Source organism: Euleptes europaea, chromosome 13 (genome assembly GCF_029931775.1).
Source record: "Euleptes europaea isolate rEulEur1 chromosome 13, rEulEur1.hap1, whole genome shotgun sequence".
NCBI classification, from domain to species: Eukaryota; Metazoa; Chordata; class Lepidosauria; order Squamata; family Sphaerodactylidae; genus Euleptes; species Euleptes europaea.
In genome coordinates, this window is record NC_079324.1 from 50,483,045 (window position 1) to 50,510,375 (window position 27,331).

General features: G+C 43.7%; 1 protein-coding gene across 1 annotated transcript in view; it reads left to right on the forward strand.

Annotated features, from left to right (window-relative positions):
- The window catches only part of LOC130485923 (immunoglobulin mu heavy chain-like), a 61,545-nt gene that overhangs the window by 11,843 nt on the left and 22,371 nt on the right, over positions 1-27,331 (forward strand). Inside the window, exons 5-9 of the mRNA XM_056859065.1 lie at positions 2,346-2,399; positions 8,600-8,895; positions 20,227-20,242; positions 21,205-21,496; positions 25,377-25,387. Of these exons, the coding sequence (XP_056715043.1) occupies positions 2,346-2,399; positions 8,600-8,895; positions 20,227-20,242; positions 21,205-21,496; positions 25,377-25,387 (669 nt within the window). The remainder of the gene's footprint in view (positions 1-2,345; positions 2,400-8,599; positions 8,896-20,226; positions 20,243-21,204; positions 21,497-25,376; positions 25,388-27,331) is intronic.

The following is a 27,331-nucleotide window of genomic DNA, read 5'->3' on the forward strand; positions in this document are numbered from 1 at the left end:
GGGGCACACTGGAATTACAGTGCAGGTAAGCCGGACAGTAGTTTCCTCTTGGCAATTAATTTTCCTTTAATTTTGTCACCCCAGATGGGGAAAATCCTAGGTGCCAGCATGGTGTAGTGGTTAAGAGCAGTGAACTCTAATCTGGAGAGCCAGGTTTGATTCCCCACTCCTCCACCTGAGTGGCAGACTCTAATCTGGTGAACCAGGTTGGTTTCCCCATTCCTTCATATGAAGCCTGCTAGGTGACCGTCAGCTAGTCACAGTTCTCTCCAAACTCTTTCACAAGGTGTCTGTTGTGGGGAGGGGAAGGGAAGGTGATGGTAAGCCGGTTTGAGACTCCTTTCGGTAGAGAAAATTGGTGTATAAAAACCAACTCTTCTTCTTCTCAGTGAACAATGAAGTTACTTGCCAAATAAACTGGAATATTTGTTTGAAATGGTGCTAGATCAGCATTTTTGAAGGGATGCAAAGGCGAATGTGGCAGGTGCCCCTTTATCCCTTGTTATTGTGTAGGTCTGAGTTGTATTTTGGGGGGTCTGTAACATGGCTTGCAGCGGAGTTATTCTGGGGAAAACAGGAAAGTCCTTTACAAATAAAATAACAATATCTGGCTACTCTGCTCTACTACAGACCAGAAGCTCCAATGTTTACGAGTGAGAGTCCCTATTTTCAGATCCTGATAAATCACTGGCCCTATTTTGTCTGGGTTTTTTCCCACCTTTTGGGGACCCCATCTTAAAATTTTGTTAATGTACGTTTCTCCAAGTGACAGTTTTTAGGACTTAGATGCCTCTCCAGGACTTTAAAAACTTAAATATAAAAGTGGGAAGGAGTGGTTTCCTCTGAGCCAATGTGGTATCGTGGTTAAGAGCGGCAGACTTTAATCTGGTGAACTGGGTTTGTTTCCCCCCTCTCCTACACATGAAGCCTTTTGGGTGACCTTGGGCTAGTCACAGTTCTCTCACAACTCTCTGCCCTACCTACCTCACAAGGTGTCTGTTGTGGAGAGGGGAAGGGAAGGTGATTGTAAGCCGGTTTGAGACACCTTAAAAGGTAGAGAAAAGTGGGATATAAAAACCAACTCTTCTTCTTCTTCTTCTCTCTGTTGTACTTGCATATAAATCCCTGTGCAAGAACACTAAAGTGCCATGCAGTGCACACCATTTAACATACTTCAGCAGCAGAGTTGTATTTTGTATTCATTGCTATTGCTCAGTAAATTAATAGAATGCGGGGCAGGCTGGATTGAGCCAACTTTTAATGGTGGTGGTAGGCCTTGGATGAGGAATGATCCTTGGTACAATAGGAACATCATACACATGTCTTTATTTTCGTCTTTTAAATTTGGAGAGAATAGGGAGATCAGGATAGTAGTTTGTAGACAAGGAATGGGTATACTGGGTTACCAGACTTGACAGACTCAGAGGAAACCAGTATTATTGAATCACACACCCCTCAGCCACACTACTCCTATCTGGATTCATCCGAAAGCAGAAAGCCACAGACTTTGAAATCTGAGACCCAAGAGGAAGAATCATGAAGGTAGTAAAGAATCTAGGCAAGAATTTTGGCAGAGGAGGTCCAAGATGAAAAGGACTTCACAAACCTGAAGAAAGCCACGTTCGTATTTTATAGGAGGAGTATTTGATTTAAGCCCAGACTTCATTCCGTGTTGGTTTGGGGGCCTCAGTAGCCCAACGCTGCAAAAACCGCGCGCCGCAAAGTGCCACGTGAGTTAAAATCACCAAAGCTGCCTAGGGTGACGTCTGAGACTACGCTGCCATCTGTGGAGGAATGAATGGTCAAATATATCACACGGGAGTAGTGGAGATCACATCCATTTATGAGTGTGAACAAGGTTCGAAACCTGGCCAAGGTTTTGTCTTTCCATATCTGCACAATTAAATTGGCTTGGCTATGAGCAGCAGCAGCCAGTTCCAATGTGTACACAGGAGGAGATATATCTCTGAACCTGCCTATTTGCAGCTGGATGGATCCATTTAAGTTTGTGGCCCTGGGGCAGCTGTTTGCGTGTCATCAGACCTCCTCCTACAGCCCCTTCAGTTGCCAGATTGGGGCAACCCTTCCCCCACACTTCAATGGATTATTCTGCATCCCAGAGACATCAAGCGCCTGGATCCTTTCCTTTTCTTTTTCAAGCTCCCATGACCCAAAGGTCTTGAGCAGTAAATGGGGAGCCTTTATTTCTTTAAGGAAAATATGGTGGAGAGATACTTGGCCTGGATCACGTCTCTCAGAACTTGTGTTCCTCCGTATCAAATTCATCACCTAGGTAGGAGCCCTACCAAAAAGAGGAAGCGGCCCTTCTGATTATTTTTGTACAGCCGTGAGTCACTGTGTGTATATCTTCGGCGGCGGGACCCACCTGACAGTCCTAGGTAAGTCACTTTAAAACTCACCTACAAATGCTTTCTAGTCGTTATTTGTTTTAAAATGTTTTTCTATTCCATCCGAAACTCTGTCGGACTGCCCAGCGGGGAGTCTTGCGTGGCTGCATTGCTTCACCTGAAAAGATAGTCGCTTGGTTTGCCTTTCTAACATGGAAAAGACTGTACTAGATCTAATCAGTTTTTAAGATATTTCTGTCCTTTTCCAAATCGGTTAAGGCTGCAGCACTATGCCCAAGTGTTGAAAGTGAATCCCGCTGAACTGACTGGGACTTACCTTGGAGTAAATGTGCATAAGTTATTTGCTCTCTTTCACAAATCATTTTGCTTGCATGAAATGGTAATATTTTTATTCCAGGATGTTGCTTGAAGGGAAAATAATTTATCATCTAACCACATCACATTGGATGGTATTGCAATCATCACTGTGCCGGTTTCCATTGGGGGGAAATATCCAGATAAAGGTTGTGGCAAAATGGGGGGGACCCCAAATTATTATGTAATCAGCTAGTACAAACGCTTTTAAAAAGAAAAATGAAGTCTCATTTGAAGAATGAACTAAAAATACTATTTAGTAAAATGGTCATTTTTAGAAATGATCTTGGTTGGCTCCAGCAAGTTTTTCTGTGATACTTCTGGCTGAATGTAGACTGTATTGGTTCCCATAAGTAACACAAAATAAGGAAACAAGAGAAGTAAATTAGCATCTCTTGGGGAGAAAATGAATGGCATTCTTCAGGTAAGTCTCTTCTAGGTGCAGCAACAGGCTGTAGAGAAGGACAGATGTGTTGAAAAAGGAAGGTAAAAAGATCTCAACAAGCAGAATGTTGGGGTTTGTCAGATTGTTCCTTTGTTTCTTTGTCTCTGAGTGCAAAAGAAACCAATCCCCAGCAAAACATGGATGGAAGGACTTTAAAACCATCCACCACATCCAAAATACTTTTTCTTGGTAATAAATCATAGTTTTAACAATTCAGTGGAATTTATTTCCAGATAACTTGTTTAGATTTCAGTGTTAGTTTTCTGTCTGCCATCTGGCTGCTCTTCAAAGTTGGGCAAGGACTGCAGATAGCCATGTTGGTCTAATAGGAAAAAATCCCAAATAACTGTGTCACAATTCCTGTCCTAGGACCAACTAAAGGGTCACCAAAAAGTGAGCAAGCTTTTAAGTTTATTAAAATCCTTCATTCTGCTGGCTGTTCAGCAAAATAGTGCAGTTAGTAATAAATCTTAACATGGAAGGAAGGTCTATTATAAAGCTGCAGATTAGGGCTTTCATCCATCCGGGTGAAAAATTTGGAAGAACTGGACTCCTTGCTCACTATTCTGGAACTTTTTTGCGGGTCCTAATAAGTATTTGTGTGTTTGTTTTGATAATTGGTACCCTGCCCTTTTTTAGTCCAAGGAATACGATAAAAACAGAATAAACCAGATTAAAACTAATAATCAAAGTTAGACTGGACAAGCCAAAAAGGCAGTAAAAATGCAGCAAAGACTCAGAAGCAGCAGAGGGAAAAATACTCTTTAAAATAATTGCCAGGCAGCAAAGAATAATGCTTATCTTGAAAAATAACAGAGCAGCGGCAGTTTATTACAGCTACAGTTAGGCTATAAACTTATGTAGATTTACCTGGTAGCAAGCTCATTGACTATGATGGGGCTTGTGTGCATAAAATCCCTTCAAGTCACAGTTGGTTTATGGTGACCCAGGAGGGTTTTCAAGGCAAGAGACTAAAACAGGTGGTTTGCCATTGGCTTACTCTGCATAGCGACCTTGGCATTCCTTGGTGGTCTCCCAAAGGGCCAACCCTGCATAGTTTCTGAGATCTGACGAGATCAGGCTAGCCTGGGGCTATCCAGGTCAGGGAGATGGGACTCACATCTGAGTAAAGATGCATAGGATTGTGCTAAGTCGGTGGCGCTGTTACATCAAGCATCCCACAAAGCATGGATTTCAGACACCATTAAAGGTGGCTGAATAGGACATGGACCTCCTTGACATCTGGGGCGATACCCAGCATGAAGTTCTACTGTACAAGCTTTTCTGAAATTTACATCCCATTTATTTATTTGAACAGGCTTGTGCAGAATAATGTCTAGGTGGACTGTGCCTCGTGTTAATTAGGGGGTGCCTGTGCAGGGCAGGTATGTTTGGGTTTTGGGTCCCCAAGAGTCGAAATATATTGGGCTGGCCCTTTATAGACAGAATCGAAAAAGAGCCATTGTGGTGTAGTAGTCAGAATGCTGGACTAAGACCTGTGTTCAAATCCCCACTCACTATGGAGCTCATTGAGTAACTTTGGGCCAGCCACATTCTTTCAGCCTGCAGGGACTTAAAAAAACAATACAATAAAAATTGGGAAGATTCCTTTTCACCCTAGCCAAAATTAACTCTTTTAACTTCAGTCGATTTCAGGGGGAAATACTGAGTCTCTTCCAATGAGACATAAAAGGGACTAGAATGCACTCAGTTTAAAATCTTGTGCATATCTAGTTTTCTCATTACAAATGGTTCCGATCCAGTTTTTTTTTTTCTTCTGTTATGAGTGGAGATGCTGGTCTTTGACCTAGAGTTATATTCTTCAGAACCTCACTCCTTTAAACAGAAATAATATTTGCAATGGATTTGAAGAATGTTAAAGCAATGCATGAAAACAGAGTATGGAAATCTTATGAAATTTGAACTGTCATTTAGTTCCAGTGAATACAGTGGGCCTGACCGTAAGCTGTGCATTACATTTGTGTTTGAATTTAATTGCTTTTGAGTCCTAAAACTAAAAGTTTAAGGCTGCAGTCTGACTGCAGTGGGACTTGCTTCTAAGTAAACTGCATGAAAGCTGGTCATAAAGGAACGTTCGTGACCATAGGTTTACTCTAATATATTTGCTTTGTCAGCCTCAGTCACAGGGTTTAAGCTGCCAAAATCAGCAGGTACATTTTTTATCTTGGCATGGAGTTAAACAGGATCACTCACTAACTGCTGCCTATCAGACTCATGTTTAAGGAGTTCAAAGTGCCCTGAGATCATTGGGTCTTATTTGCAAAAATGATCAAATCCTTGGTGTGATGTGATCAGTAGCAACTTCACCTGGAGTTTCACCAGCTGAGTTTTACAGCAGAAACAGTCATAGCTAGGTTTTGGTGTGTCATGGCACACAATTAGGCATTCTGATAAGTTTGAATGTTTTAAGTAGGTTTCTAGTCCTCAGGTTCAGAAAACCAGAGCAGGAGGGAGACTGGGTGGGATGATTTTTAGTAGTCACAGATGGGCTGAGACACCCTTCTGTGTTCCTTCATCAGGCCTTTTATACTGATTTGTTCCTTCTGCTCCCCTCCTGTTACATATTCTCTCTCAACAGCAAAGAATCCAAAGATCAGCTCCTGGGGTTCTAACTTTTGATATCAAACTCTTACTTCCTGATTCATTCTATTTATTTCAATAGGAGTAGAGCGCGGACACCAATATTGACAGGACTTTAAAGAGGCTTAAGTTTAGCTGGCTTGTACCTAAATAATGCACTCCAAAAATCAGTTGAATCAGAACTATGATCTACCTTCTTGCCATATGAATCCAGTGCTTTTTGTTTTATCTGCAATAGTTTAGGATATTTTATAGTTTTCAGCTTCCAAAAAGTAGAATATTGTTTTGTATCATCCATTTCCACAGAAGTAAAAAGTTCAAGGCTGCATTTTTCACTTTTTTTGGAGGAAAGCATTCTAGAAACTGGCTCAGTTTGGACATTATGCAAAGCCATAGTTTTATTAAATTAATTATGGTTTGCATGATTGTCTGAATGCAGACTTATGACTCCACTAGCTATGGTTAACTGTCAAACCAGAATCTGAAGTCAGGATCTGAAGTTGTTTTTTTAACCAGAGTTAACTTTGGTTTCACGTGATGTCTGAATGTAGACATGCTGCTTAATCCTGGTGGAATTGTGGTTTGTTCTTTGATGAGTCCTGCCCCCAGGGTTATTGAGAGATGGTAATGAAACTAATATTTGTTGAGTTATATCCTAGTTGTGCAAAATTACCATTAGGGGTGCCAACTTCCAGGTAGTAGCAGGAGATCTCCTGCTAATTCAACTGATTTCCAGCCGACAGAGATCAGATCACCTGGAGAAAAATGGCCACTTTGGCAATTGAACTCAATGGCATTGAAGTCCCTCCTCTCCCCAAACCCTGCCCTCTTCAGGCTCCGCCCCCAAAATCTCCCGCCGGTTGCGAAGTGGGACCTGGCAACCTTAGTTACCATAGTTAAAATAAACCATAGCTCAAAACCATGATTTATTTTAAGATAACTTTGCTGAATATGATTGTCCAAATGAGATCTCTTCACAAACCGTGGTTAGTTAGATGCCATCAAGCCAGCATCTGAAACCATGGTTTGAAGTTGGTTTATTGATCACAGTTAGTCTTAACTATGGTTTGTCATGATACACAAAGGCACTCTGGCTTAATTCCGGCTTGTCCCGTGGCACTGTGCAGGCCAGTGCCATTTGTAAGCGTGGCCTCTCTTAACATTTCAGCTGCCCAAGATAAAAAAAGCAAAAGGTAGTTTTGCACATGAGGATGAAAGCAGATCTTGTGCATGATCCTCTTTGCCTTAACATTGTCCCCCAATACTCATTTGTATTACAAATGCCTCTCATCTGCTTTCTCTTCTGCATTATAAACAAAAAGAGCCCTCTGGATCAAACCAGACTTGTCCAGCTCCCTGCTTCTCATAGTGGCCTATATAGAATCCAGCCTCCGAATGGCCCCCGGAATCCCCCAGAGTTACAGCTCATCTCCAGACTACAGAGAACAGTTCCCCTGGAGAAAATTGATGTTATGGAGGGTGGACTCTATGGGATTGTACCCCACAAAGGTCCCTGTCCTCCCCAAGCTCCATCCCCAAATCTCCAGGAATTTCCCAGCCTAGATCTGGCAGCCTTACCCCACATCCCCTACTGGTGGCCAGAGGGTATCTGACAACCCTAGTGGCCGGCCAGATGTCCTCGAAAGCCCACAGAGACCAAAGCTTTTCCCTGTTGCTGCTCCCCAGCGACTGGCATTCAGAGGTATACTGCCTCTGAGCAAGGTGGCCCTGTTGAGCCATTGTGGCTAATAGCCATTGAGAGAACCTCTCCTCCACGAAATTGTCTAGTCCCCTTTTGAAATCACTCAGCTAGTGTCCGTCACCATACCCAGCGGCAATGATTTCCACAACTCAAATCATGTGTTGTGTGAAGAAATACTGTTTTGTCAGTTCTAAGCCCTGTTCCTATCAACAGCCAAAGGCTGGACACTGATTCTGAAAGTGGTCTTAGCCACTCCTCTGCCCGTCCCCCTCTCCTATTTAGCTATCTCTTCTTCTGCCGCTCTACCCTGTTAGTGCCCATTATGGTGACTATAGGCAGGCCTCTTAAAGCAGTGGTTGGACCAGAGTCTCCTCATAAAGGAGAGGAGGTTGCACCTGTTGGTGAAACATGGCCTCAATTTTCCTTCCCCTGGATTTGTGCTCGAAATCAGCCCTCTTTGTTCCTTGGCTGGACACATTATGAAGATAAAAAAATTCTTTCTAGCTTTCCTATACTGCATACTATCAAGATGGCAACCGGCCACTGGGAAAAATAGGGAAAGACTATCCATGCAGCTGTCGAGTTTCATATATAGGTGAAGGAGATGTTCTGTGAGAAACTCATACCAAAGCTGCATATATTTTGTCTCAGTTCCCATTTCCACAAACGTTTGCTAATTTAAAATTTATGTGCAATCTGAAAGAAGCTTTAACTGATTCCTAAGCAAACTGAATCAAACGCTGGTAAATTCTGTACTGTGAGACTTAGATCTCCCTCTGAAAGTCTTTGATAGGTTTCAGGTCAGCATCAGAGTCTTCTGGGAGATTCCCTTTATTTCTTGTGATATCAGGTTTGCATCCAATTAAAGCTTCTACCATGATAAATCTTAAAGGTGCCCAGGAAACATCAGGGGGAGGGGGGCATTTCCTCTATACCCCGTCCGCTGGCCCTGCAGAGCAACTGATATGCCAATGAGTAAAAAGGATGCTGGACTAGATGGACCCCTGGTCTGATTCAGCTGGGCCCTTCTGATGTTTTGATGCCACACGACTTATGTTCTTATGACAGCCTCCCCTACCGTTGCTGAAACAGGCGAACACAGCTAACCCTCTCCAATGTTCCTTACAGGTCAGCCAGAATCCCCTCCCAAAGTGCACCTCTTCCCTCCATCTACAGAAGAAAAGGAAAGCAAAAACAAGGCCACCCTGGTATGTTTGATGGATGGCTTCTATCCACCTGACATCACGGTCGCTTGGGAGGCTGATGGCGCTGCTATCTCCAGTGGTGTGGAGACGACCAGGCCGACAAAGCAGAACGACAAGTATGTGGCCAGCAGTTACCTGACTATGGATGTCTCAGAATGGGAACGTCGTGATAGTTACACCTGCAAGGTGACGTACAAAGGGATCGTCTACCCGAAGACCGTGAGCCGTTTGCAATGTCTTTAACCCTCTGCTGTCTGCAGAGCTTTCCTGCGTCCAGATCTCAGCTGTGTCAGGAGGAAAACGTCAGATGGGCCACGCAACTGGCTCTTTCCTCCCGCAACCTACCCCATTTTCCTTCTGTACTCCCCACAATTTTCAAACACTTTCCCTTTTCCCTCAGCTTCGTAAGCACCCTTGTTAGTTTTGACGAATAGTAAAACCAAAATAGTGCAATTTTGCTGTCCCTGTATAGATTTTCTTCAATGGCAATTTCTTAAAAAGATTGTTAGATGACATCTGTCAGTCAATAAAACAAGACAATGCTTTATCATGTCACTTTTGTATGCTGAAATCATTTCTCCTGCACCGATGCCAATCTGAAGGGAAATGGGGTAATCCAAATATTTAAGGAATTGTTCATGTGGTACATTTCTATATGAAAATATACCGTAATGTGGAAACTGGCTATTTCTTGGAGAATCCAATAAAATCAGATTGCATGAAGGACTTCTTGATTTGCCTGGAGGTTTGCAGATATTTTTATGTGGCCTCTCAGCAGAATCATTCTTGAGGCAGTGCACAATAACAGGAAAATTACAATTTCAAACAATCACATCAGTAGAAAGAGAACATCCAGCAAAAAGCCACACGCCACAGTAAACTGCAGTCAGAGGGCATCGAAATGTAAGGAAATGTCCAAGCCAATCGAAGTGTCTTGCTTTGGAAGTTAAAACTCAAAAGGGGTAGGCACCAGGTGAATAGATGCAGGGGGAAAGGTCCGTAGACAGGGTGCCACCACCAAAAGGCCCTGTCTTTGGTGGCCTCCCACCCTACTTCAGCAAGTGAAAACACCCAGAGGACTTGTTCAGCTGATGGTTTAAACAGCCAGCCAGATTCATATGTAGGGTTGCCAGCTCTAAGTTAGGGAATACTTGGAGATTTTAGGGGTGGAATCTGAGGAGGGCAGGGTTTGGGGAGGGGCGAGACTTCCACGGGGTATAATGCCCTACAGTTCACATTCCAAAGTGGCCATTTTCTCCAGCCGAACTCATCTCTGTTGCCTGGAGGTTGGCAACCCTACTTATATGGCAGCAGATATTTCCTCACGAGTTTGGCCTCCAGATTATTTAGGACTCTGGCATACTGCAATGGATTTGTAGCCATCAGGTTTCTTCTCACAAAAGGCAAACGAGTAAGAGGATTTCAGAATGAAGAAGAGCAGAAAAGTCCATTGTTAACACCCAGAAGATTTACATTCAGTATGAATTCAGTGTGGAGCTACTTACAAGGTCTGGATTCAGAATCACTAGGATCTCTAAAAGGTGCCCCTCAAAGCTAAAAAGTCATTTATTTTTATTATAAAAATGACATTTATTTAATTTTGTCCCCTCTTCTTCCAAGGAGATGTATGATTTATTAAAAACATTTACAGCAGCCACTTCCCACCCATCCAAAAATGACTTAAAGGTAAAGGTACAAGCACCAGGCCATTACTGACCCATGGGGTGATGTCACATCACAACGTTTACTAGGCAGACTATGTTTATGGGGTGGTTTGCCACTGCCTTCCCCAGTCATCTACACTTTACCCCCAGCAAACTGAGTACTTGTTTTAGTGACCTTGGAAGGCTGAGTCTGCCTTCAGCTGGCTACCTGAAGCCGACTTCCGTCAGGATCGAACTCAGGTTGTGAACAGAGCTTTGACTGCAGTACTGCAGCTTACCACTCTGCACCACAGGGCTCATGCAGGTGTTAAAAGACACAAAATCATTGCAATCTTACAACAGAAACAAAACCTCCAGTCAACAAGGCAGCTCCTAGTTTCTTCTCTTGCAAATGTCATTCAGAAGCCCTGTGCTGTTTTTTTCAAACAATACAGCCAAGTCAACCAGAACCAATGGGTTTAAATTAAATCAAAAGAGTTTCTGTCTACGCGTTAGGAAGAATTTTCTAACAGTTAGAGCAGTTCCCCAGTAGAACAGGCTTCCTCGGGAGGTGGTAAGTTCTCCTTTCCTGGAATTTTTTAAGCAGTCTAGATGACCATCTGTCAGCAATGCTGATTCTATGACTTTAGGAAGATCATAAGAGGGAGGGCATCTTGGCCATCTTCTGGGCATGGTCACTGGGGTGTGTGGGGGGGAGGTAGTTCTGAATTTCCTGCATTGCGCAGGGAGTTGGACTAGATGACCCTGGTGGTCCCTTCCAACTCCATGATTCTATGATTCTAACCATCTAAGAGCAGCCTGCAAAAACTCTTGGGAAAGGATTGCCTTCTACACATGGTGGGATGCCAGCGAAGAGGAAGTGAACCAAAGCCTCCTCAGGAAGGAGTCCCACAGCCACAGTGACACTAATAGAGATGGCCTCTCTCTCTCATCCAGACCTCTCCCCCATGTTTCTGAAGGTGGGAGCATGCAGAGAATGTCCTCTGCTGGTGACCTCAATCATCCATAGGGTTGCCAGCCTCCAGGTGGTGGCAGGAGAACTCCTGGGATCACAACTTTTCTCCAGGCAACAGAGATCCCCTTGAAGAAAATGGTCACTTTGGAAGGTGGACTCTATGGCATTAAACCCCACTGAGGTTCCTCCCCACCCCAAACCCTGCCTTCCACAGGCTCCACCCCCAAAATCTCCAGATATTTCTCATCCTGGAGCTGGCAACCCTAATCATCCCTCCTTTCCACCTGGGTACCTCCAAGGATTTTAGGAGAGGCAGCTCTTCTCCCCCTTATGTGACAAGCATGTGATATCCCCACACACACACACACAGACACACCCGTCTACATAAGGGTTAAAAATGCAAGAGTCTTGCTCTCCTTTGCCTTCCTAGAGAGAAAAGGAGGATCCTAGATATCAAAATTTGTATCCACAGAAGGATTTTTGGAAATGGAATGATATTTACCAATTCCCTCCCCCTCCACTGCAGATCTCTGACTCCCAACCCACACACATGCACATGCACACTGACACACATTGTTTCTAGGAATCCTCTGTCCCACAGGAATAGACTTTTTATTTTTAATTATTTATTTACATTATTTATAGTTTCCCTTTTTAACTGAGACTCAAAGCGGATTACACAATGTCAGTGCAATCCGTTGGATGATGCATCTAATAAGCATAGGATTGCCAACCTCCAGGTACTAGCTGGAGATCTCCTGATATTACAACTGATCTCCAGCCAATAGAGATAAGTTCACCTGGAGAAAATGGCCGCTTAGGCTATTGGACTCTATGACATTGAAGTCCCTCCCCTCCCCAAACCCCGCAAAAAGGGACCTGGCAACCCTAAATAAGCAACATGATAGGAGTAGGAATTACAGAAATTTGAAATGGAGCTCTCATCTGAACAAAGCACAAGTATTCAACATGACATGTTAAAACAACAGAGTTGCAATTGCCAGCTCTGGGTTAGGAAATACTTGAAGATTTTGGGGGTGGAGCCTGAGGAGGGCAGGGTTTGGGGAGGGGAGGGACTTCAATGCCATAGAGTCCACCTTCTAAAGTGGCCATTTTTTCCAGGTGAACTGATCTCTGTCACTTGAAGAACAGTTGTAATAACAGGAGCTCGCCAGCTACCTTCTGGAGGTTGGCCACCCTATGTTAAAACAATGCAGAACATGGTATTACATTCATAGAAACACAGTGCATTTTCATGGGCCAATCTGTTACAATGTACATTTTTCACTAAAATGGCATTGTTAGTGGTCACGAGGCGGACCTGTGGTCACCGTAACATTTAGTTTTGGTCTAAGATGAGCAAAATTGGCATAGCAGGACATAGGTGGAGAAGTAGTCTTACAGATGGACCAAGGGTGTGATTCAGTATAAGGCAGCTTCATGTGTACATGTGACCATGGATTTGACCCCAGGTCTTCCCAGTCTTCATTTATCTATTACATCACCCTGTACTGAGAGTTGTCATCATATTAAGCATATTGCTCCTTCGATTCCAGAGGCAGCATCCTGCTTCCAAATGCAGCTATCTAAACACTTCTGAGCATCATGAGGTCAGCATCAATCCCCTCCACTTGCTCTGCAGCTAGGGTTGCCAACCTCCACATACTAACAGGAGATCTCCTGAGAGTACAACTGATCTCCAGCTGACAGAAATCAGTTCACCTGGAGAAAATTGTCGCTTTGGAAGGTGGATGCTTGGTCTTAACTGCAGAAGAGTGAAAGCCCCCTTCGTCAGATACTAAATGGTTACATTTCTATGACTCTCTGCCATGGCCATTTTAAGGAATTACAATTCCCATGAAGCAATAAGATAAGGTGCATGAGCCAGTGTGATGTAGTGATAAGAATGTTACAAAGGGGGGTGCTAATCATTGTATGGCCATTGTTTCCAGAAGACTATGTGTAATGGCATGTACTAAAGTTATTAATAAGCTCTGAAGTTAAATTGGCCAAGTTCTGAAATCCATTTACTTTCAGTGAACTGACCCATATTATAATAAGGATTCCCTCTATGCTGGTCACCTCCCGATGAGCCTCCTCAAAATACATGCACATTGTTTCAACCTACACTGGACTACAAAACCCATGATACAGTGACACTGTATCTGTATATGTGCAGAGACACCAAGGACCTGTAATGTTAGGGCGAAAATACATGGTTGCTTTAGCCGCCTTTATTCCCTGTTTCAGCCAGGATTCAGCCAGGATCGAACGCAGTTCAGCGAAAACGCATGCGTTTGATCCTTGCTGAATCCTGGCTGAAACAGGGAATAAAAGAGGCTAAAGCGACCGTGCGTTTTCGCCCATAAAAAACTGAGAGGCAAGAATTCACAGGTGTAATAAAAGTTGTTAATTGATCTCAAGTGATCGTATGATATTACATTTCATTGGAAGCACATATTTAATAGGCATGTCTTAAGTTTGTCTAACAGGCTCAGAATACAGTTGTGCCCAGTTTGTTAATCACAGATCAAGTGGCATTTCTCACCAAGCTTCTTCACCATTTTGGAACGTAAAATGAGATTTTGCAAGGGCCCCAAGTTGACAGCCAATTTCTCTGTAGATTCATGCATTCAAAGTTCTTTTAATTTCTTCCTTTATCAAAGCTGAAACTTTTGCTCATTGCAGTGGACTACTTGATTGTTAATGTACACCAGTTTACTATTATTGATTGCTATGACTGTCAATACAGGTCAATACATCATCCAGACTACTAGATCATTGATGCATACGGATTATTTGTTTGCTGTGGACTTCTTGATCAAATCGCCCAACCAAGCAGCCTTCTTTTGAGTGAGTATCTTCTCAGTTCAGGTCAATTCTGTCATTTGTTTTTTTGTAAACTTTTTATGAGATTGTTGTGTGATATACATTCCCCTTTATTCAATGGTATGTTTGCTTTGGAAGCAAGAATTGGTTACATTTCTGTGACTCTCAACCATGGCCATTCCTAGGAATTACAGTTCCCACGGGGCAATCAGATAAGGTCCATGGGCCAGTGTGATATAGTGATTAGAATGTCGGACTAGAATCTGAGAGATCCAGGTTCGAATCCCCGCTCTGCCATGGAAGCTCACTGGGTGACCTTGGGCCAGTCACTCTCTCTCAGCCTAACCCCCATACAGGGCTGTTGCAAGGAACAAAATGGAGGAGAGGAGAATGATATAAATTGTGAAGAAGAAGAAGAAGAAGGAGGAGGAGGAGGAGGAGGAGGAGGAGGAGGAGGAGGAGGAGGAAGAGGAGGAGGAGGAGGCTTGTCCACACTCCATTTTTTAAAGCAAGGTGAAGAGAATTATGGAGAGAGCTATGACTAGCCCAAGGTCACCCAGCAGGCTTCATGTGGAGGAGTGGAGAAACCAACCCAATTCATCAGATTAGAGTCTGCCACTCTTGTGGAGGAACGAGGAATCAAACCCAGTTCTCCAGATTAGAGTCCATCGCTCCTAAGCACTACACCAATCTGGGTCTCCACTGGGTCCCCACTGGGGAGAAAGGCAGTATATAAACTAAATAAAATAGCAGATAAATAAATATCATGAACCAAGAAACAACTCTCTGAAAACAGAGCTTTTTAAACTCCCATTGAGACAGCTTGAAATTCCTGAGCCATTTCGGAGATGCAACTGAGATTCTTGTGCCATTTCTGAGTTGAGCTGAGAAAAGTTGCCGATCATTAAATTTTACTCTGAATTCCATCTTTGGTGAAATACAATGGTCATTCTCCCATGTCTAGAAACACCAACCTTTTAAAATATTACACCTGATTTCCCCAAGGGCTGACAAGTTTAGGCAGTGAATTAGGGAAGTTCATATTTATAGTCAAAGGAATGCTCCAGTGCATTGGGTTTAATGTACCAAAAAAAAAAAAACCCTATCTGAGCATAGACAGAGCTTTACTGCTTACATATTCACCTGTGAGGCTTAAAAATAATATTCCATATCCACTAAACTGGTCGAACCTCTGGTGCCAAACCAGTAGCTCTGCTTTTTGGCTCAAGTTATAATGAATAAGGACCTCCTCCAGTATTTTAAAATGGATCCAGAGCAGAAGACCACAGCGAGCGATGGGATGTCGAATTTCCAGGAGCTTCCTGACATGGGTGGTCCTAGAAACTACGGTTTCCTAGGAGTGGAATGATAAGCAGAATGTACACGGAGCCATGAAGTTTTATATGCCCATGTTTTCAGCCAGGAGAGAAGAACTCCCGGGAAACATACGCAAATCTTCTGAACTCATGTCAACAAGTCTTGGAATGGTTGGGCCAATTTCTAATGGAGCTGATTCCCTTTAAAAGATCGGAGTCAGGTAAGATCCAATAAGAATGTGGGTGCTTAATATTCATAGGAACGGCTCACAGGACTTCCATCTTCCAGTTCCAAGACGTAGCCAGGCAAGTGTGAATATATATATATATATACTTAAAATCCATTACCTACAGCTTCTTTGAAAATGGAAAATGATTCCGCTAATTAAGCCAACCGTTGTTGTCCTGTTGCTTTCTGACTTTCCATATGGAATACGTGTCAAGGATCTCTCTCTGCCATGGACTGGTGATGGGTTTTTGTACAGCTGCGTGTCACTGTGGTGGGTCTTCGGAGGAGGGACCCGGCTGACAGTCTCTGGTAAGTCACTGCATTTCTCCTGAATCTTTCCTTCTCGGTTGTAATTCTGTCCAAATTCTATGATTTTTGACCCTTTTCTCTCTCCGACTCAAACTGGACCTCAGGCTTACTCTCTTCCTATCCGTACGGATTCTTCCATTGTAGCCGAATTTTCAGCATAACCAGCCTACCGAAGTAGAATTTCCCAGTCCCTTTTTTGCCATTCTCTTCTCTTTGAGCCCTCAAATTTGAAAGAAGACCAGCTGAAAAGTCTTTTCTGGGGGCAGCTCAATGAGCACAAACTCTGGAAAACTTTTTAGGGGACTCAATTCAGACTCTGACATAAACTTTCTTTCATGGCAGAATGCTGAAAAGTGTTCCAGAGTAGCCACTTTGTGCTGTAGTACTTCTGTGTAGCCAGCATCATTTAGAGATTGCAAATTTGTCCAGTTGGAGTGGATTATTTTCCAATTCTGTTATTAGATGTTGTAGATTATTTTAATATTAGAATAAAATGAAGAATCAACCTGCTTGAAAACAGGGAGATCCAAATCACCAGGCTCTCCGTCCACTGAAAAACAGCATTGAGAGTCTGCAAAGGTTTCTTGATTGACTCAGATATCCATAAGGCCATTCTGAATGACACAAATTAAGACAGAATGGGAAATGCAATTTACTTGGAGGGATTATATCTGAGAATCGCACTGTAAAACCTCAACCCGCACTTTCTGCAAGGAGTCCTATTGAAGTCAGTGGAGCTGCTCTAGAACAAGTAGGTTGTGAATTGCAGCTCTATATACTGATCCAAAGTCTAGGGACAAATTGCAAAGAGGTAACCTTGGTAGACGGTCATGGCAGAAACAAACAAACAAGCATAAAAGGTCTTATGGTGACTTGACGACTCAAGAGAAGTCGGTGCTTTCGCACACACTGAATAATCCACACTGCAATCCACTTTCAATGCACTTTGCAAGCAGATTTTACTGTGTGAAACAGCAAGATCCCCTTGCAAACAGTTGCTAAAGTGCATTGGAAGTGGATTGAAAGTACATTATTCAGCAAGTGTAAAAGCACTTGGCATAGCTAGTAGATACACAAAGCTTTATCCTTAATTGGAATAGATTAGATAGACGGACAGACGGACAGACGGACAGACGGACAGACGGACAGACAGACAGACAGATAGATAGATAGATACTCTCTACAGCCAATACCACTTATATCTGCCAGTTCATGCCACATTAAATTCAAGGATTTAATATGGCTGAAACATATCTGAGGATATATTTCATGCATTTCATCAAGAGGGCTCTATTCTTGTAATCCACATTGCAGTATTAGTTCTCTTACTCTTTAAGGAACTACAAGCATATACTGCATTTCCCCGAGATGTGATAGCCGTACCTGCCAATTATGATGTCACACAAATTGATCAATTCTTGTCTCCATTTGTCAAAATAGTTTTTTAAAAAATTCAAAACAAAGGCAAGCCATGATTTTTCTACTCCGCACAATTTGTCTACCAAGGGACTGTGTAATAAAATAATAGCATGAGCATAATACATGGTAAGGGTGTAACTGTTCCATTTTCATGACTGAAACTGCTCTTTTTCTAATGAAATATTTCCCCATGTAGCCATGTGCGTGGAGAGGGAATGGGAGGGGGGAGGATCCAGCTGCCTTTATGTATGAACTTGCGAGTTGCATGGAAAATCAGAATGTTTAATATTCTTAGTGCAGACAGCTGAGCTGAATGAGCGTCATGTTCATTTCAGCCCAATAATCCTTGGAGCTTTTCTAGCGAAACCAAGGTTTCCTTCTCAGTGGGTTAACAAATCTGTATCTTGAGACTGCAGGTCAAGAATGACTTGATTGACTATTTCTCCATACAAAAATATGTTTGCACATAGAAAATTGGCATATGAGGAAGAAAGGAGTCTTCTCCTTGACATTTTTGAAGTGTAAGAATCTTTTTGCTGGTGGCAGGGAGCCCCCCTACAGTCTGAAGTGGTTCAGTCCCTGGACAAGTTCACCACTTCACTGCAAACTGGGTCAATACATCAACTTACGTTGGTGTGGGCTGAGAGCTTGTTTTTTGCTATCACCTTTGTTAATGCCGATGATCATTAGGTATAAGGTATTTGCCAAGGGGACCTGCATTCCTGAACTGGCTAGGCAAGACCAAAGCATGAATCCCCACATGTTCAAATGCAGCAGAAGGCAGGACTGAACGGATGCCCTATTCAAGAGAGTATTAGCAATGCAGCTTGGATAGCACTGATTGCTCAGAAGGGTGAAGTTGTTCTGACCCAGACAAAGTAATATGGAGTTTGGTGTTAGTTTTTCCCATTAAATTCACACACCATCATGGTGTTATTGGGCTGATTCAATAGATGACAGACAGACAGGCTAGGGTTGCCAACCTCCAGGTACTAGCTGGAGATCTCCTGCTATTACAACTGATCTCAAGCCGATAGGGATCAGTTCCCCTGGAGAAATTGGCTGCTTTGGCAATTGGACTCTATGGCATTGAAGTCCCTCCCCTCCCCAAACCCCAGCCTCCTCAGACTCCACCCCAAAAATCTCCCGCTGGTGGTGAAGAGGGACCTTGCAACCCTAAGACAGTCTGGGCGAAAACGCATGGGAGGTTTTGCCTTGGATTTGCCACTCTCTAAATGCACATTTCCCAAGCCAAATTCTCAAAATTAAAAAATAAGCCCCCGGGCAGAGTTTTGAGAATTCAGATGGGGAAAATGTGCGTCTAGAGAGTGGTAAATCCAAGGCAAAACCTCACAGACAGACAGACAGACAGACAGACAGACAGACAGACAGACAGACAGACAGACAGACAGACAGACAGACAGATAGATAGATAGATAGATAGATAGATAGATAGATAGATAGATAGATGGGTTGGATCCCCCAAAAAATATGGCTTGGCCTGTCCCTTTAAAAAGGGAATTCACAGTGGGTAGCCGTGTTAGTCTGTCTGCAGTAGTAGAAAAGGGCAAGAGTCCAGTAGCACCTTAAAGACTAACAAAAATATTTTCTGGCAGGGTATGAGCTTTCGTGAGCCACAGCTCACTTCTTCAGATACAGCTAGAATGTGAATCCATCTGTCACAAGGTTGATGGATTTCCATTCTGTATGGCTAAATGTGGTGCCTTCCATGAAGATAATTCTTAATCCCTTTAAGAAGGGATTAAGCTGCCAAAATCAGCAGGGGCAACTTTTTTTCTTGGCACAGTGTTAAAGAGGATCACTCACTAACTGCTGCCAATCAAACACTTGTTCAAAGAGCTCAAATTTTACTGCAATCTTTTGGTCTTAATTGCAAACGTGATCAAGCCGTCGGGCATTAGATGGTGCGACGTGAGCACTTGCAACTTCCCATGAAGTTTTATCAGCTGGGTTTTATAGCACAATTAGTCATGGTCAGGTGTTGGTGCATTACGGCACACAATTTGGCATCCTGATAAGTTTGGATCTTTGAGGGAGGTTTCTAGTCCTCAGGTGCGGAAAACCAGAGCAGGAGGGAGAATGGTGGAGAAGATTTTCCCTAGTCATCAAGTGATGACTTAACACACACTTCTATTGTTACTTCTATTGTTCTTAATCAGGCCTTTTATATTGCTGTGTTCCTTCCCCCCCACCCCCAAGTCATATCCTCCCTCTGCAACGTAACCCTTTTTCAGCACCTGGGGTTCTAACTTTTGATATTAAATGCTTACTTCCAAATCCGTTCTGTTAATTTCAATAAGAGTAGAACATAGAAACCAATATTGACAGGACTTGAAAGAGGCTTACATTTAACTAGAATTTATCCAAAGGATGCTTTCCACTAATCAGTTGAATCAGAAGTTGTGTTTAAGCAGATGTAAAACACATCTATTGCAACTGCAATCTGTAGGGTTGCCAACCTCCAGGCACTAGCTGGAGATCTCCTGCTGTTACAACGGATCTCCAGCTGATAGAAATCAGTTCACCTGGAGAAAACGGTCACTTGGGCAATTGGACTCTGTGGCATTGAAGTCCCTCCCCTCCCAAACCCCGCCCTCCTCAGGCTCCGCCCCAAAAACCTCCCACCGGTGGCAAAGAGGGACTTGGCAACCATAGCAATCTGCCTTCTTGCCATTTAAATGCAGTGTTTTTTCATTTTATCTGCAATAGTTCAGGATGTTTTACAGTTCTCAGCTTCCAAAATTTCCTAGGAAGTGGGAAGTTCCAAGCTGCATTTTCCAATAGCCTCTCCCTGTTGCTGCTCCCCAGCATCTGGCGTTCAGAGGTATACTGCCTCTGAACATGGCAGTCCCACTGAGCTATTGTGGCTAATAGCCATTAAGGGAACCTGGAAGCTGATTCTCATGTAAAAATGGTTTTATCCACTCCCCTGCCCTTCCCCTTTTCCTAGTTTCCTGTCTCTTCTTCTGCCCCTCTACCCTGTCGGTGCCCAGTATGGTGACTCTAGTGGTGCCTGCACATTTTGGATCTCCTCAAGAAGGAGCGGAGGTGGCAGGTGTTGGGAAAACTTTACCCCAATTTTTCTTCCCCTGAAATTGTGCCCCAAATCTGCTGACTGGGACTTTCAGCCCTCCTTGTAACTTTGCGGGTTACATCATTAAGATAACCAGTTTTCTCAGTATCTTTCCCATATGTCCGTATTCATTGTATAACATCAAGATGTCAACCACCTCTGGGGGTTGCGGGAAGAGGCCCAGATCATCCATGCTGTTTATATACAGGCTATATTCTATGAGAAACTCATACCAAAAAAGCAAAGATTTTGTCTCAGTTCTTAAAGATATGGTTAACAATCACGTACCAATTTCTAAAAGAAAACTGCTTAACTGAGTCCCAAACAAAGGATTCAAAGGCTGATGAATTCTGCAATATGATACTGAGGTCTCCCTCTCAAGCTCTTCCGTTGGGAAAAAAAAAGGTTTCCCATCAGCAGCAGAGTGGGAGATTCCCTGTAGTTTCTGACATATCAGGTTTGTGTCCAATAAAAGCTTTTACCACAGTCAATGTGAAAGATGCCTGACCAACATCAGGGGAGAGACCATGTCCTCTACATCCTGTCTGTTGGCCCTGCATGGCACATGGTAGGCCACTGTGTGAAAGAAGAGGCTGGACTAGGTGGGCCACTGGTCTGATTCAGCAGGGGCTCTTCTGATGTTCTGATGCCACAAGACCCTCAATTTGCTGAAACAGACGAACACAGCTAACCCTCTCCAATGTTCTTTACAGGTCAGCCAGAATCTCCTCCTGCAGTGCACCTCTTCCCTCCATCTGCAGAAGAGAAAGAAAGCAAAAACAAGGCCACCCTGGTATGTTTGATGGATGGCTTCAATCCACCTGACATCACGGTCGCTTGGGAGGCTGACGGCGCTACTATCTCGAGTGGCGTGGAGACGACCAGGCCGACAAAGCAGAACGACAAGTACGTGGCCAGCAGTTACCTGACTCTGGATGTCTCTGATTGGGAAAGGCATGAGAGATACACCTGCAAGGTGATGCACAAAGGGAACGACTACCCGAAGTCCGTGAGCCGTTCGCAATGTCCTTGACCCTCTGCTGCCTGCAGAGCTTCGCTGCGTCCAGATCTCAGCTGCGTCAGGAGGAAAACTTCAGATGGGCCACGCAACTGGCTCTTCCCCCCCACCCCAACCTACCCCATTTTCCTTCTGTACTCCCCACAATTTTCAAACACTTTCCCTTTTCCCTCAGCTTCATAAGCATCCTTGCTAGTTTTAATGAATAATAAAACCAGAATCATGCAATTTTGTTGTCTCTGTATAGATTTTCTCCGGTGGCAATTTTAAAAAAAAAAGATTGTGAGATGAAATCTGCCAGTCAATAAAACAAGAAAATGCTTTATCGTTTTCCTTTTGTACGTTAAAGTCATTTCTCCAGCATCAACTCCAACCTGAAGGGAAATGGAGTGAGCCAAACTTTTAAGCTGTAGTTCACATTTGTTCCTTTCGGTATGAAAATATAATGTGGAAACTGGCCTAAAGGGCGGAGAACCTGATGGAATCAGACTTCATGTTTTGTTGGGGGGGGCGGTTTGAGGGTATTTTTTGTCACCTCTCAGGAGAAATGTTCTTGAGGCAGTGCACGTAACAGCAAAAATATAATTCAAACAATCAATTCGGTGGAAAGAGAGCATTCAGCAATTTAAATAGCCACACAGCACAGAAAATTGCAGTCAGAGGGCATCAAATATACTTGGAGCACTTAATTACAACATTCGTATTGTGTTCGGGACAGTTGGGAGGATAAAAGGTTGGAGTAGAGTTGCCAACTCCGGGTTGGGAAATTCCTGGAGATTTGGGGTGGAGCCTGGGAAGGCTGGGCTTTGGGGAGGGGAGGGGACTAGGTGGGGCATAATGCCATAGAGTTCACCCTCCAAAGCAGCCATTTTCTCCCAGGGAACTGATCTCTGTAGGCTGGAGATGAGTTGTAATTGCAGGAGATCTCCAGTCCTCCCCTGAAGGTTGGCAAGCCAAGGACGAGGAGTTCAGCAACATTTAACTGGGGATGCTTAAGATCATAAGAACCATAAGAACCGCCCTGCAGGATCAAACCCATGGTCCATCTAGTCCGGTATCCTGTTTCAGACAATGGCCAACCATTTGCCCTGGAGGGCAAACAAACAGGTCACAGATACCAACAATCCCCCTGAGGTTGCCTCCTCCCAGTGGTATTCAGAGGCTTGCTGTATGTATATGGAGATGCCCTTGACTCACCATAGCTAGTAGCCACTGATGGACCTCTCCTCCATGACTCTGTCTAATCTCCTTTGAAAGACTCTTACACTCGTGGCCGTCATGACATCCAGTGGCAGTGAATTCTCCAATTTAATCACTCGTTGCTTAAAGATTTCCTTTTGTCCATCCTGAATCTATTGCTAGGTTTGCCAACCTCCAGGTACTAGCTGGAGATCTCCTGCTATTACAACTGATCTCCAGCCGATAGAGATCAGCTCACCTGGAGAAAATGGCTGCTTTGGCAATTGGACTCTATGGCATTGAAGTCTCTCCCCTCCCCAAACCCTGACCTCTTCAGGCTCCGCCCCAAAACCTCCCGCTGGTGGAGAAGAGGGACCTATCTATTTCCCATCAACTTCAGTGGGTGCCCCTGAGATCTGGTATTATGGAAGAGGGAGGAAAAGGTCTCGCTGTCCACTTTCTCCACTTCGTGAATAGTTTTATAAACCTCTATCATGCCCCCCCCCTCAAGTTATCTTTTTTCTGAACTGAAAAGCCCCAGACTATTTAACCTTTCCTCATAGGACGGGTGCACACACACCCTGAATCATTTTGGTTGTGGTCTTCTGCATGTTTTCCTGTTCTGCAATACCCTTTTAAAGATAAGGTGGCCAGAACCGTACACAGTGTTCCATATGAGGACACACCATAGATGTATACAGAGACATTGCTACACTGGTTGCTTTATCCCCCGCAAAGAGGAAGAAGATTATTAGTAACAGCATACCTGTTCTAATGATGTATCTCATGTATGTTCCTAAATCTGAAGAGAGGCCCAGAGGGTATCTGCCTCTGGGGTTGAGTTGCCAGGTCTGGGTTGGGAAATTCCTTGAGAGTTGGGGGTGGAGTCTGGGAAGGGCAGGGTTTGGGGAGAGGAGGGACTTCAGTGGGGTATAATGTCATATAGTCCACCTTCCAAAGCAGCCATTTTCTCCAGGGAAACTGATTTCTATCACCTGGAGATCAGATGTAATCCCAGGAGATTTCCAGCTACCACCTGAAGGCTGGCAGTCCTACTCTGGAGGCCCACAGTGGCTTTCAGCATCTCCGATTGTAATGTGATAGAAGTGTACAAAGACACACTTCAGTGCATGCCAAGCAGATGCTCTACCACTGAGCCACAGCCCCTCCCCTTATCACACAGTGACCCCCTTCTGTGACACAGTCTTTCTTCAGCAGTGTTACTACTTTTGAGATTCTGAAGATGCCAGTGTGCTTGTGTAGTTCTAGCTCTACATGCCAAGTTCCAGAATGATGGAATGGCCAAATGGCATGCTGCAGCCATCGTCGGGAATAACCCATTATGGTAGTGGAACGTGCCATCAAGTTTCAGTCTGTAAGGTTGCCACCCTGTAGGGTTTTCACAACAAGAGACGAAAAGTGGTGGTTTGCCATTGTCTGCCTCTGCAGAGCAACCCCAGACTTCCTTGGTGGTCTCCCATCCAAGTACTAACCAGAGCCGATACTAGGGTTGCCAAACTCCAGGTGGTAGCTGGAGATCTCCCACTATTACAACCGATCTCCAGCCGATAGAGATCAGTTCACCTAGAGAAAAATGGCTGCTTCGGCAATTGGACTCTAATGCATTGAAGTCTCTTCCGTCCCCAAACCCTGCACTCCTTAGGCTCTGCCCCAAAAACCTCCCGCTGATGGCGAAGAGGGACCTGGCAACCCTAGCCATTCCTGCTTAGCTTCTGCGATCTGATAATATCAGGCCAACCTGGGCCATCCAGGCCAGGGCAACCCATCCTATAGAGGTCATTCCCACCAGTCATCATAGCTCTTAGTTCTGGTAGGCCTGGGCTTAGCCAGTACATGGATGGGAGTTACTCAGTGACCATTGTTGTGGGAGCTGTTCTCAATAACCTAAATCATCCCACCCTGTAAAGGATGTGTATTTAAGTTATCTGGATACAGTAGAATCAGAAATGAGCCTCTCACTGGTAGTCAGCTGCCCTGAGATTCTGAAAAAGGGCAGATTGGAAGCATATATTTCTGTCTGAATTCTATGCTAGGCTAGGTGAAAGCTACTGATAACTTGTCCAGAGACAATCAGTAAGGCCACTGCAAAACAGTCAAGCTGATCTGTTCAGACCTACCAGCCTCTGATTGAGGAAGTTCACCTCTACAGTCAAAGGAATGGTCTAGTGCTTTGGGTTTAATGTAGAAGAAACTATCTGAGCATAGAAAAAGCTTTACTGCCTTGCACATCACTTGTGGGTTTTCTTGTCAGAAACATATTCTGTATCCACTAGACTGGATGAACCATTGGTACAAAATTTGTGTTGATCCCATACTTCTCATGCTATGATGATACACTTCCCATGCTAGGATTTCATCTGGCACACTCCCTCCTGTTAAAAATGGATGCTGAGCAACGGGATGTGGCGAGCAATGAGCAGATGAATTTGCAAGCGGCTTTCCAACATGGCTGGTCTTTGGAACAATTTCCATGGAGAAGGACAGTAACTATGTACAACAGTTAGAGGCCAAGACAGAGCTCCCAGAAAACAGAAAGATTTTTCTGGATTCTCAGCAAAATAGGCTCAGAATGAACACGCCGGTCCCTAATGGAGCTGGATCAGAGTAAGAAAGGTGAGCTTGACATTTTTAGGAACAGCTAACAGGATTTTCATCTTCTGTTCCCAGAGAGCAGGCAGGTAAGTATATCATTTTTGTAAAAACAAACCTATTACCTACAGCTTCTTCAGGAATGGAAAATGATTCCTTTGGGTAAATGCAACGTCGTTGTCCCATTGGCGTCTCTCTTCTCATATGGAATATGTGTTGAGGACCTTTCTCTGCCATAAGGTGGTGATGGGTTTTTGTACAGCCGTGTGTCACTGTGGTGGGTCTTCGGAGGAGGAACCCAACTGACAGTCACTGGTAAGTCACTGCATTTCTCCTGAATCTTTCCTTCTCAACTGTAATTTTGTTGATATTTCCATGATTTTTGCTTCTTTTCTTACTCCAAGCCAAATTGGGTCTCAGGGCTTTCCTCCTTCATCCCACACCAGTTCTTTCATAGGAACTGGATTTTCAAGCATAACCAGAACAGGATGTTCCAATCCCATTTTATCTGTCTCTTCTCCCTGACCCCTTGTAACTGAAAGAAATCCAGTTAGAAAGGAATCAAGGTTTTCCTCCACATTTCGGAGGACAGGTCACTGAGCATAAACTTTGGAAATCTCTTTTAAGGCTAAATTCAGACTCTGGCATAATCTTTCATGGTAGGAGAATACTGAATATTATTCCAAAATAGTGTGACTATTCACAGTCAGTGAATATTGACTGCGGTACTTTTAGGTAGCCGGTATCATTTATGGATGACAAATCTTGCCCATATGGCAAAGAGTGAAATGGATTATCTTCAAGCTCTGTCATTCTGTTACTAGACTTCCTAGATGAATAAAACATTAGAGTAAAATGTAAACATGTAAAAAGTATTGGCCTTCATGAAATTTTGGCAATCCAAATCAGCCAGCTCTACTTTGACATAAATGATTGAGAGTTCCCAAATGTTATTTGATTGACACAGGTAGGAGTAAAATTGAGGCTAACATTTTGAATAAGGCTTGCCAAAACTTAAATGAAGATGGGATCAATTTGGAATAACTGTTTTGTCCACCGAGGTCCCATCCTCCACATAGACTTTTTGGAAGAGGTAGTTGAATCCAGCTCATCGGTTAGAACAGTGCAATGAATCATATGCATGCCATATTGCCAGATTAGACAGACAGGCAGATAGACAGAGAGATGGATAGATGGATGGATACTTTTTCAACCATACTATTGTTAATTAAGATCCACGTCTCTGTGCTGGAACATTATTAGAACAGGGTTATATAGGGAGAAAATGCATGGTCGCTTTAGCCTCCTTTATTCCCTGTTTCAGCCAGGATTCAGCCAGGATCGAATGCATGCGTTTCGCCAAACGTGCATTTGATCCTGGCTGAATCCTGGCTGAAACAGGGAATAAAGGAGGCTAAAGCAACCATGAGTTTTTGCCCATAGAGAAAGATTCAGTGACTTGCACAATAGCAGCTGTGCTTTTTCTGGCTCACTGTTTCTTTATGCAGTTCTGTATCTGAGCACACAATTGCATGGAAGAAACAACTCGGAGGCTTGAATCCGTAAACCAGTCTGTGATTAGGTTATATCACAATAGTGGGCATATCAGTCAATTATGTGAATCCTCCTCTACAGTCTAAACTGGTACAGTCCTACATGGGCCTTTCATGTCAGTGTCAATTGGGGCAAAGCATCGGTCCAAAATTCAGAGCCACCTCATTGCAGGTGGGAGAGTCTGATTAAGTCCATCCATTTTAGCCTTATGACCCACAGAGTCTATGGTGAAACTTAACTCCTGGTTCTCATCTCAATGAGGTGGTAAACCTGTTTCTAGACTGTAGTATTTCTTACTGCAGGTAGGGATTCGCGTGACCCAGAAACTTCCCTACCCATGTAGAAGAAGCATATAAGGAAGAAGAGTTCCCACATAGACTTCTTTCTGCTATTCTATTTTTTATACATAAATCCTTTGGTGGGGAGGGGGGAATCATCAATGATATTTGTCATCTATAGTCAGAAACATTACAGTCCAA